The sequence below is a fragment of the Furipterus horrens genome, unplaced genomic scaffold, assembly GCF_987537825.1.
Source record: "Furipterus horrens unplaced genomic scaffold, mFurHor1.1.pri manual_scaffold_7, whole genome shotgun sequence".
Classification (NCBI taxonomy): domain Eukaryota; kingdom Metazoa; phylum Chordata; class Mammalia; order Chiroptera; family Furipteridae; genus Furipterus; species Furipterus horrens.
Genome location: NW_028327177.1, coordinates 105,391,374 through 105,403,767, shown reverse-complemented (window position 1 = coordinate 105,403,767; position 12,394 = coordinate 105,391,374). Strand labels below are relative to the sequence as shown.

At 40.4% G+C, this 12,394-nt stretch overlaps 1 protein-coding gene across 3 annotated transcripts in view; it reads left to right on the top strand.

Annotated features, from left to right (window-relative positions):
* RAF1 (Raf-1 proto-oncogene, serine/threonine kinase) overlaps window positions 1–12,394 on the top strand; it is a 78,709-nt gene that overhangs the window by 63,675 nt on the left and 2,640 nt on the right. For 2 of the 3 annotated variants that reach the window (XM_090284193.1, XM_090284194.1), the window contains 8 exons: window positions 1,357–1,510; window positions 2,102–2,161; window positions 3,760–3,787; window positions 3,888–4,015; window positions 4,374–4,491; window positions 10,374–10,458; window positions 11,179–11,355; window positions 12,326–12,372. In XM_090284193.1, coding sequence (XP_090140319.1) covers window positions 1,357–1,510; window positions 2,102–2,161; window positions 3,760–3,787; window positions 3,888–4,015; window positions 4,374–4,491; window positions 10,374–10,458; window positions 11,179–11,355; window positions 12,326–12,372 — 797 coding nt within the window. The remainder of the gene's footprint in view (window positions 1–1,356; window positions 1,511–2,101; window positions 2,162–3,759; window positions 3,788–3,887; window positions 4,016–4,373; window positions 4,492–10,373; window positions 10,459–11,178; window positions 11,356–12,325; window positions 12,373–12,394) is intronic. The other variant, XM_090284196.1, reaches the window with a different exon arrangement.

Below are 12,394 nucleotides of genomic sequence, written 5' to 3'. Positions count from 1 at the left end.
TCTATTATTATACTGTGCTCCTTAATATCACATTTTTGAAAACCTTGAGATTTGCCTTCAGTATGTATAGTGAGGTAAACCTCAGGGAAAGGGTCCCAAAACTATGTACGGTGATGTAATAAAAATGAAATGTTCAACTTTGAAATGCTTATGGCCTTGCATTGCTAAGACCATGGAATTTAATAGACTATCTTTAAAAAGAATCTAGTTATATTTTTAATATAAATATTCTTTGTAATGTACCTGTGAGTTTGAATATGCCTTGTCTTTACTCTGTTTTCCATCTTTAAAATCAGTTTTGTTGAGTTCACATCTTACTTAGTGTTACACATAAATTTGGAACTTAAATAAAATCTACATCTTTGTCCAAATCTGACTTTAATATATATATAATTGTAGAATGTTTAATGACCTTTATAAAACTACCATAGTTGTTAAAAGCAGCATATATTAGAACAAGGGATTTGTATTAAAAAAAAACATCTGGATATATATTTGTGAATGATTTTATTTTTCTTGACAATTTGAAATGCAAGTCTTGACAAAAAAACTGTACTTGCTTTTGAAGATTTCACAGAAGAAGCCAGGCCTCTTAGGGCATAAACACTGAAGTTCCTGGGAAGGCAATTTTCCAGGGCAACAGAGCAGATTTCTGTTAGAAAAACTAACCTTTTATCCCTTGACTTCGTGCATGGTGTTACTTGAATCTGAACAAAATATCTTTAGAGCAAAGAGTGAAAATGTTATACTTAACGTCTGTTTCCAGTCTGTTTGGTGGGAGAATGGCATTGGCTGAAAGAGGCCAGTGATTAATTGCACAGTTAGATATTGCACCTAAAAACTGAAGTCACAGTAATAGACTCTGTGAGCTAGTTATGGGGGGAGAGGAAGCACAATAGATAAAATGCTGGCCTTTTTGTAGACATGCTCAATGGGTCTAACCATCTGTTAAATAATTTTCCTTAAAGTTCTCTAATTTAGTCTCTGAATTAAACTGGGCAAGTTCCAGCTAGCTTAGTAGGTTGGGAAATGCTAATCTGTTCTTTCCCAGAGATGGTCTAAAAATTTGGAATTTTCTCTAGAGATGATTTATTAAAAAGAAGACAACTTATAATGTGTTGTTCTTTTCACCTGAATTCCAAGAGCATATATTATTTCCTTTGCAAAAGTTTGCATGCAAAAGCACCTAGACTGAAGAAATTTTTTAAGTGATGCATATTGAAAGAAAAGAACATTTTGTAGTACAAGTAGGGTTTGTCCCAGAGTATCTTCATTAAGTAGATAGCTGTGAATTACTTTTCCAGTGGGGAGGCCTGTGCGTCAGTTATGGGATTGTCTGTCTTCTCCTTGGCCTAGTTCCCAGCACAGATACTCCACGCCCCACGCCTTCACCTTCAACACCTCCAGCCCCTCTTCTGAAGGTTCCCTCTCCCAGAGGCAGAGGTCCACATCCACACCTAATGTCCACATGGTCAGCACCACCCTGCCTGTGGACAGCAGGATGATTGAGGTAAAAGGGGCCTTTGGGTGGTAATGGGGATCAGCTATTTGGGTGGAGTTGACTGTTGTGCCATAGTGTTTTGGGTTTCAAATGTGGTAACAAATACTTCAGCACTTTCTTAGGTCTCTGGACTTTTTGAATTTCTTTTTTATCCACTATACCTTTAGATTGGCTGAATAATCTGGTTGGTATATCAGTCAAGTGGAGAACTAAAATTTTCTGAAGAACTGTAAACATTTGAACTCATTTTTTCCATGTCAGATTTGAATAGGATTTCAGTGAGCTAGTGAATAAGATGCATAAGGAGTAGATTCATTTTGGTGTGGGAAGTAATAGTGATGGAGAACTACAAACTCTCTGAAAGACTTTAAATGTTTTCATTTAGCAATCAAAGGGTGGAGTCAGGATTTTAATAAGCATGTATTTAAGGGAGGTGTGAAACCGCCCAAAGCTAATGTTTTCAGACTGCTTTTTTTCTTGGCTTTTGGTATGTTCTATTTGTTTGGTTTGGTTTCTAGTTCATCTTTAATAACAACTGAATACACTTAAAATACTTCTTCTGTTCTTTATTCTTCTTTATTTCTCATTGCTTTGGACTAGAATAACAGCCTGAATGCTTCTCCCAGGGCGTGGTCCAGAGGATTTTGTTTGAGGGGAAGAGTAGGTATTCTTCTTCATGCCTTTTGCTTTCTTGTCAATTAACAGGATTGCTAAGACTATCAGATAATAGACTATCAAAATGAAATATTCACTAAGTTAAATTTTATATATTTCTTGTCAGACTTGCTTTCATGGTTTTTGTGTTTTTGTAATACAGTATATAGGATTCAGCATTTTTAAAGTACACATTCCACTTATATTTCTCTTTAATATTTAGATTCCAAGATGACTGAAAAGTCCCTTCTAGGATAGGTCAATTCAAGTGTAGAAATAAGCACAGAATAATCTAATGAATGAGGTCACAGGGAAGGAAAAAAATCCCAGTGAATGGGAATATAATTCTCGTCAATAAATATACATTGTTGGATAATAAAGCTGTAGCTGCGTCATATTGTAATAAAATTCAGGTTTATTTTGGACCAATGTTTTGCCCACCTGGCAGTTATCCTGTTGTATTTAACAGATGCCTGGACTTCCCACCTGCTCTCCCAGACATGCTTACACCGCCCTAGGTGATTCTCGAAGAGTCGCCAGGTGTGGGAAGCCCAGAACTAGGCTTTATTTGTAAACTCTGAAGATGCTTTGGTGGGGCTGCCAAAGGCAGGGAGAGGCAGCTTGCTTTATGATTTTTCTTTTAATCTTGGAACGATGTTAGAGTGGGAGCATTCCAGTGTTAGTTGTGTGAAAAAAAAAAAAAGAGAATAGGACTTCCCAGAAAAATGTCCTTTTTAAGGATATGGGGGCCAAGTGGTTTTATATTGTTACTATTTATATACTCTTGAGGATATATATGAGGATTTAGGTCTTGTGGAGGGCCTTGTTGATTTAAACTGTTCTACCCAAACAGTTTGTAATAAATTCTAAAGGGGGCATATGACTTCTCACCTGAGGAGAATGGAACTAATTTCTGAGCTTGCCCGGGGGGTCTGAGGAGCTTTTTGTGGTGCACAAGCTGAGATCCATAGTGATGGTTTCTTGTTCTGTCTCTGCCACCTACTGGCAGTGTGACCCTGGCCAAGTCTCTTGACCTATTCTAATATATTTTCTTACATGTAAAATGTAGGTTTGGACCAGGGGATTAAGATCCTTTCACCTTCCCACGATTTTAGACTTGGATAAAATAAAATAGCCATGGTGCTCACTCATATCAAATCCAACTTCTCATCAGTGTGCTCTAGTAACCTCCCAGAGGAGGGAGGATGAGATTGCCATGGGAATGCAGCCCCCCACCCTCCCTTTTTTTGAACCTCATTGGAAGCAAGAATCCCAATTATTGGAAAGAACTTAGCTGATAGTAACTTTGCTGACCTTCCTTAAAGAGTGTTTGCTGTGTGCATTGCTTTTTTCTGAGATAAAGAATTTTGTTTTCATTATATATGAAAAATTAACATCAGTTCTCCTAGTATTTGATGATAACAATCTTAGAGATAGCAGTTACTGACATTTGGTGAGCTTAATCAAAGGAAAGTGTGTAATTAAGACTTTTTGTATTTTAGAGGTTTTATAATCTACTTTGTTCTGCAAATCCTCCTCTTCCCCTCCCCCAGAAAACATCTTTTCTAGTGGAGAAATTGACCAGCTTTCCTTTTCTGTTTTAGGATGCAATTCGAAGTCACAGTGAATCAGGTACTTGTCCATAGCAAATAGTAATGGGCTTTTTCTCTTTATGCTGGGTATCCTCTGTTGGCTTATCCATGTGTGGATTCTGTTTGTCTTATCTATTAAGCCTCACCGTCAGCCTTGTCCAGCAGTCCCAACAATCTGAGCCCAACGGGCTGGTCACAGCCCAAAACGCCTGTGCCAGCACAGAGAGAGCGAGCACCAGGACCTGGGACCCAGGAGAAAAACAAAATTGTGAGTATGGCCAATAGTATCTCCTGCAGGTTAGGATTCAGTAAGAAAAACTTAGTCAGAAATGAGAATGGTTTTAATTTGGGGGCAGGGGCTCTAATAAAAAATATTTACTGTATCATATAATAAATGTTGGTGCCATTTTTGGTATGCTTGCATTGGGAAAACTTGCTGGTTTATTATAAGGGAGGGTGCAACTAGATTGTATTTTCTCAAAAGACAAATATTGGAATTCTAGTTAATATGTCTGTCTTTAAATGATAGGGGAACAGATGGAGTTGAGTTGATCTTTGAAACCCTTGCTAAGAAACAGACCTTTACCATTCCATGGAATATATGTAATGATCTTCGATTGTTTCAGAGGCCTCGTGGACAGAGAGATTCAAGCTATTACTGGGAAATAGAAGCCAGTGAAGTGATGCTCTCCACTCGGATCGGGTCAGGGTCCTTTGGAACTGTTTATAAGGGCAAGTGGCATGGTAAGTTTGGCGCCTTTACTTCAAGGCATGGGGTGAAGTCAGTTTCAGTCCAGAGAGAGTCTGGTGGGAGATAAGATTCATCAAGCTCTGCAGCCTAAGGCAGCACTCTCCAGGGATGCTGATTACATCTGAGATTGAATATCTCGCTGAAATTTCATAGCATTCTTTTTACTTATTTTTAAAAAGATTTTATTTAGGCCTAGGTGGTGTGGCTCAGCAGATTGAGCGCTGGCCTGCAAACTGGCGGCATGCAAGAAGCAACTGCTCAGTGTTTCACTCATCGATGTTTCTCTCCCTTTTCTGCTTCCCTTCCCCTATCTCTAAAATGAATATATCTTTTTTAAAAGACTTTTTTTAAAAGATATTATTTTTTGTCTGCGGGGAAAGGAGGGAGAAAGAAAGGGAGAGAAACATTGATGTGCGATTGGTTGCCTCACATGCTCCCAACCGGGGACCTGACCTGAGCCCTGACAGGGAATCGAACCAGTGACCTTCAGTTTGCGGATGACGTCCAAGCCACTGAGCCACATCGGTCAGGGCTCATAGAATTCTTTTTAGAATCTCCGATGCTGTAATTGTTACAAGGTTTTCAGGATAATTGGAAATGGTGGTGGACAAGAGCTGACCCATAAACGTCAGGGTCTCTTCTTATAAACTGATTAATTACTGGCTGCATGTGGGACCTGCTTTGAAGTTCCTTAAATAAGAGTCTGCTGCTATGAGGGGAACATGGATTCTAGAAACTTAAAGCTGGAAAGCACCTTAAGAGACTTTACATGCAAGAGGGGAGCAGACATGTCCCTGGTCACACAGTTAGGCACAGGAACTCTGGGAGCCTCCTGCAGAAGCTTCTCTTCGCTGTACTCTGGGCTTGGCTGTGGGAACCCCCATCACATAGGGAAGACACAGGCTTCCTTCTTGAATCTGGGGTGTTAATGTCCTTATTTTAGTGGAAACACTTTGTCACTTGGGAGAAATATACTGTTGTAATGTCTGTAGCCACAGGTTGTATATTTTGTCAACTAACTACTTAGCATTTTCTGTCAGATTTTTAATGCCTCTGGCTTTAGGAAGTTAGCATTATAGGGAGAGTTGCCTTGAAAATGCTACATGTTCCTAAAAAAGACACTTCCAAATTCAGATTTTAATAAAGCAAAACAAAACAAACAAATATTAAGAACACCTAAAGTGCCTAGGTGCCTATATTTCTACCTTGGATACTACCTTATCTTTATTTGTAAATGGGCAAAGACCGAAAGAAGAGGATCATATGAAATAGCATTAAAATTCCAGGTGTTGAAAATGGAGAACCGCCCTCAATTTTACATGTGCCTTGTGTTCCTGAATATATGGGCTTGCCATTTGTAACTAATCATCTGACAAATTTCTGGTCCTTTCATTTGCAAATTACATGTAGGATGATTCCTTTTCTTTTGAGCATTCCATCTAGTATACTAGTGGCCTGCTTCTGGGTCTCTGAGAAATACTATTGCAGAATATTATCCAAATGTCTAGGTGACCCCTTAGGAAAAAGAACACAATTTTGTGGGACAGAATGCCTTATCTGAGACAACAAGGCTAATAGTAATTATAGGAGGTGGAACAGTGAATATTGCTTTTAATGCTTCCATCAGGAGCCTTTATTTTTATGCACATTTTTTAAAGCCTCAGCTAAAAGCCAATAGATACAGTGTAAGTTGTGCTCACATTTAAGTTTTCTCTGATTGAACACATAATTTTAAAGCATGAGTTAGATTTGCCACACTACTGTTTATAAGCTTGTCTTTTCTCTCAATCATGTGAGCTTTTAGATTGTGATAAGGAGATATATTTGTTATAGTGTTGCTGCCATAAAGACTCCTTTTAGAAGGTAGGGAACATGTCTCATGCTTTTAAGATTCTAGTTTTTTAAACTTCAGGAGCAAGAAGCAGTGGGCTTTTTCAGCCTCCGAATGCGAACCAAGGTCTCTGAATAAAGAAGAAAAACAGAAGGGTCAAGGAAACTGTAATTTCTAGATTGAGTGTTTTGTGCTATACTCCTGCCCTTTGTTAATTGCTTTTCTGGTTCCTGTGTATTCAATGTTTTAACCAATTTAAAATCAGTGCTTTGGTGATTTTTAAGTTTTTGATTCTGCCTAGCAGCTGTGAAAGTAAACAGAAGGGTTTCAAAGCAAGCAAGACAGAGACCTCAGATCCATGAACTAAAGCTCATTTACTTTATGTAAAGAAGAGGCCCTTGGGCCCAAGCAGAGAGTCAGTCTCCTTTTAAGTATAAGTTTGGGGTCTGATGTGCTAGTCTCTGCTCATTACAAACAACACATTAGAAGTGACGAAGATAGAGACCGTCAGACTGATGGCAGGGACCATCATGGACAGCATGAGAAGGAGCAAAAACCCTCAAGAGAGGATCTCCAAACTGGAGAACCGTCTTAGGCCACTTAGTGTGAGGCAAACAGCCTGGTGTAACCCTTGGTCGAAAATCCCCACCTCAGCCTATGGCTGAGGTTTACAACTTCCGCCGAGTCAATTAGATGAGGAGGAATGGTGTTTATTCTATTCTGTTCTAGAAGGCAGAGGTGTGTATAATAAGTTTTAGACAATCCTAAATGGTTAAACATGCAAATGAACTGGTGTTTTAAAAGGTTAAAAACATTGCAAGTTTACCAATAATAATATATAGCTTTTCCTTATTCAATGATGAATGCGATATAAACTTAGTATGTTATTAAAAACACAATAACCAATAGGAATGTGTCTTAACTTGTTCGTAGTATATTTTTCTTTGACTTTACTATTTAGGGAAAGTAAGTAGTTCTGGTTAACTATTTTATGTAGTTACCCTCCCTCACATTATTTATGTTACTTGCTAATGTAAATAAGTACCATCCTTTAGATGTTATAAGACTGCCGACTATAAGGGTTATTTGGATAGTTTTGGAGAGCAGCCCTTGTTATGGAACGAGACCTAATTCTACAGGCTAGTCAGGCATGGCCTGGGGCCCTCAGGCTGGGCACCGAGTTCTGCCTTGCACTGCCTGAAACTGATTCTTGACCTGGGCTGCGAACAACTCAGTTGTCAGTATTCCCTGCTAGAAGCTGTCCCCACTTCCCACTGCAGAGCCTCGGACAGGCAGGCTTGTTAATTCATAACTTAACTTGTTGACAGCTACATCTTAGAATTCATTCCTTTGCAATGCTTCCTGAGCACTCTTCTAATGCTATGCATTCTTCTAGGGCAGTGGTTCTCAACTTTCCTAATGCCACGACCCTTTAATACAGTTTCTTATGTTGTGGTGACCCCCCAACCATAAAATTATTTTCGTTGCTACTTCATAACTGTGATTTTGCTACTATTATGAATTGTAATGTAAATATCTGATATGCAGGATGTATTTTCATTGTTACAGACTGAACATAATTAGAGCATAGTGATTAGTCACAAAAACAATATGTAATTATATGTGGTTTCCAATGGTCTTAGGCAACCCCTGTGAAAGGGTTGTTGGACCCCCAAAGGGGTCGCAACCCACAGGTTGAGAACCGCTGTTCTAGGGGCTAGAAATGAAGCAGTGAACAAAACATAAAAATTCTTTCTCTTACTGGAGCTTATATTCTGGTGGGGACAATAACCAAGAAAAGTAAAATATATAATGTATTATAAGTGCTAAGGAGAAAAGTGGAGGAAGGCAGGTGTGGAGTGGCAGGCCCAGTTAACAGTTGTAGATTGGTAGGGAGGAGTCTGAGGAAGTGGCCTTTTTATGAGGCCCAAGGGTGATGCAGATGCCTAGGGAAGCAGCAACAGCAGGTGCAGAGTGGGTCACTCACCTGACAGTTTGAGGAACTCAAGGAGGTCTTGATGGCTTCAGTAGAGTGAAGAGGGGAAAGGCTAAGTAGGAGTGAAGTCTGCAGGTAGAGACTGTAGGATCCCATGAGAACTCATTTTAGCTCTAGGCAGTTCCTACCAAGTAGAAAACTGTTCTTTATTATATGACTTGAAATCTGTTTTCCTATGTTTGCCCATTGTCCCTATTTGATTGAATGCCTATCATGGCAATCCTTGGAATATTTACATGTTACATGAGAGAATGGGGTCATACAGAGTCTGGGTTTCAGTGAGAAACTGCATACTTGCATAATGTTATTGTAACTGGTCACTGTAAGCTGGCTGGCAGATGGGTCCCTGCAGGGGCCATAGGGCTTTGTCTTTGGTTTGACCCTGTCCAGTCTTCCTATCAGTGACTTGCACGAAGACTCGGGTATTGTGGATGACTTATGCACAGTTTTGACGTGTCTTTGGATAATAGGATTTAGAGAGGTGAGAGGATCTGAACTGGCTGTAATGATGGAAAAAAGAAAAGATGAACTTTTTAACAGGGATAAGTCCTGTTCACCTGGCTCTTGCAGCACTCCTCCCCAGCTTCCCTCTGTCTGCAGATGCCCAAATCCCACGCTAAGAGCTTTTCGAGCACAGCTCATGGTTCTCTTACTCCACCCTCCATTACCTCACCTTTGTTCCTGGTGTATGTAGTTGGGAACAGCCTCTTTCCTATTTAGTAAGGTCCTTGCTTTGGCTTCTATCCCGTTTCCTTCAGACCTTTCTACATCCTCTCTTCCAAGACTTACTCCCTTTCTGTCCCCCCTCCCCATCTTCGTTCAAACTGCTCTAGAATGAGCAATTATGTTAAAGATGTTTGTCCTATTGAGTCATAAGGAACTTGAGGTGGGGGCTGCATGGTTTACTAGCTCCATCTTCCTAGACAGAAGGCAGCTCTGAATAGTGTGCATCTTCCGTCCAAGGTCTGCAGCACCTTCGCAGGCAGCCCTGGGCTGTTGGTACAGACATGTGCCCCTGGACTGGATGAGAGCCTGTGTGGAGGCTGTTGTTAAGTGGGGACTTTTGCTTTAGATGGTAAAACCAGAGCTCACAGAGCAACAGTTTGGGATCTGTCATAAGAACCGTCTCTCTACCAATTGGTGCTCCCAAAAAGTGAAATGAGGAATGCTCCAGTAGAGGTTGCAGAGGTACGACATGCTTGCTGTGTGGAAGCACTGAGTCACCTCCAAGGTGCCATTCAACTAGCTCTCATTTTTTGACGACCAGAAGGCTGTTTTAGTAAATTCATTTGTCATGAAAATGTGACGTCCTAATAAGCTTTAGTAACTTATTATAATTCCTGTGATCAATATGACATAAAAGCATTCTGAAATTGCCTTCTAAATTGTTAACACATAAAGTAGAATTGATTCACAGCTATTTCTAAGGTTATATAAAGAGGCTCACAGTGACTGACAGTGATTAGTTACTTATAGAAGTGTAGCCTTTGGAGTCAGACTGGGGTTCTAATTCTAGTTCTGACACTTTGGTTTGTGGCTCTATGATCTGTGACTAAACTTGTTTTCTGTGAAATGAGAACAGTCTTTCTGTCATAGAGCAAGTGTGAGGATTAAAGAGATAATGCCTGTGAAGACACTGTGCCAGCATAGAGTAAGCAGTATTTTAATGGTATTGAAAGCAAGGTAGATTAATTTCAGTGTGTGTTTGATTTTGTACAAGCAGCCACCTGAGGTCTCATTGAAATGTGGCTGCTGAGTTTAACAACTGCTTGCTAAATGGCCTGCTTCCTGGCACCATCGTCCTAGCCCTGAAGACTCAGAATCTGCTGGGCCATTCATATCCACCCACTGATGTCATCCTCACAGACCCAGGTTGTGACCTGTCACACATGACCTTAATTATCTCAGGATGCCAGGCTTATCTAACTTTTTCAGCCACTTGAATAATTTAGAAATTTGCATATTTCTTCATCTGTATAGGTACATGATTTTTGAAAAATAAAGTAAGATCATTCAACTGATCGTATTGACTACAACCTAATTTGCAGGAGATGTTGCAGTAAAGATCCTAAAGGTTGTTGACCCCACACCTGAGCAGTTCCAGGCCTTTAGGAACGAGGTGGCTGTCCTGCGGTGAGTAGAAAGCTGGCCTGTCCGCCCCCATGGAGTGGCAGGGTCGGGACATGCGCAGTGGTACACAAACCACAGAGTAAGTGGGCTGTACAGTGCAGATCTGTGGCTGAAATTCCTCCCTTACAAGTGAAAGGGAGTGGAAGGTTTCCTTGTAGCTTATGTGGTTGTCAAACGAGAAGCGCCCCTTTTGATGAGCATGCACCTTTCTGCTGCTTTAGGTCTCTGGGGACACTACACATTCAGTAGCACAGGTTCTGTCTCTTGAGTTTTGGTTTGAGGTAGGGAAAAATGGGTTCGATCTTCACAGTTATTTCTTTGAGCTCTTTTTTTTGGCCAAGTTGCCTTATCCTGGACATTAGACTTTCAGCTTTCAAATCTCTTGAGTCACTATCAGGACTTGTAGCAGTGAGTTGAATATTGATCAGTTCCACCAATGAGGGGTCCTAGTGACACCTGTGGGGAGAGTTGTGAGTGTACACTGATAAAACGGACATTCTCTCCACCAACAAGGCCAGCACTGAGCTGAATCCTGCTGGGCTCCTTTGATGGCTCAGAGCACCAACTGGATTATCTGCAGTCATTTGTGTTTTCTTTGCCAGCCGTGCAGATTGTAAGCATGGGTGGTGTCAAGAACACACAGGGTTTGATGTCAGTGGGGAAGCAGAGATCTCTTTATGCTGAAACAAGGGAAAGTTCAGAGCTTTCTCTCCTCCCCTTTAGCAAAACACGGCATGTGAACATCCTACTCTTCATGGGGTACATGACAAAGGACAATTTGGCGATTGTGACCCAATGGTGCGAAGGCAGCAGCCTCTACAAACACCTGCATGTCCAAGAGACCAAGTTCCAAATGTTCCAGTTGATTGACATTGCCCGGCAGACGGCTCAGGGAATGGAGTGAGTAGATGGCCTGATGACTACAAAGTCTGGGGTCCAAGCATCAACTTGTCCCTAAATTGGAACGGATTGTGAAAAGCCAAGTCTGTTATTTCTGTGATACTTTTGCACAACTGAAAATAAGCCTCTGGTGTGGGCTGAAAGAATGTCACTTTCATGTTCCTCACCCAAGCTGAGGCTGCCCCCTTGGTGCTCAGATTCAGTTTCCAGCCACTGCCTTAAGTATCCAGCCGGACACCCAGTTGTACAGACATGGCAGTGCCCTCTCTAGGTATCAGATGTCACTTTTTGGATAATTTATTTTTCTTTTGGAGAATGTTTAAAGGTATTCCTCAACACTTCTATTAATATTGCCCTTTTGTGTGTGCCTTAAGCTAAGCTGTGCTTGTAAGTGCTATAGAAGATCTCATGGTTTACCCTACGTTTTACAAAATAACTAGTTGCAATTACTTTTTAGAAAACAAATTAAGAGATGTAGTTCACATTGTGCAATTCACCCTTTCAAGTGTACAATTCAGTAGTTTTTTTTTTAGTATATATTTAGAATTGTGCAATCATTACTAATTTTAGAACATTTTCAAAATATGAGGTCTTTTGCGTCTGGCTGCTTTCACTTAGTGTGTTTTGAGAGGTTCATCCATAGTGTATATATCAGTACTTCATTCCTTTCTGTGGCTGAATATTCTATCTAATAGATATATGCTGCACTTTATCAGTTGATGGATGTTTTGGTTGTGAGAATTCCTTTTTGAGTAAAATGATTCTTAAAGAAGAGTCGTTCCATTTTGCTGTGACCTTACCTTCATGGTAAGATACCATGTGTCTCCACCCTAACCAGCGTAGGGCCAACCCCTGAAGGTAACACCACTGTGAGCCAGGCCTTCAGGTGGTTTGTTGTGTAGCTGTAGTTAGAATCTGCTTTCTATTCATGCCCTTTAAACTGTTTTTAATAGTTATTTTCCCTTTACAGCTATTTGCATGCAAAGAATATCATCCACAGAGACATGAAATCCAACAGTATCCTTTGGTGGTAGTTTCA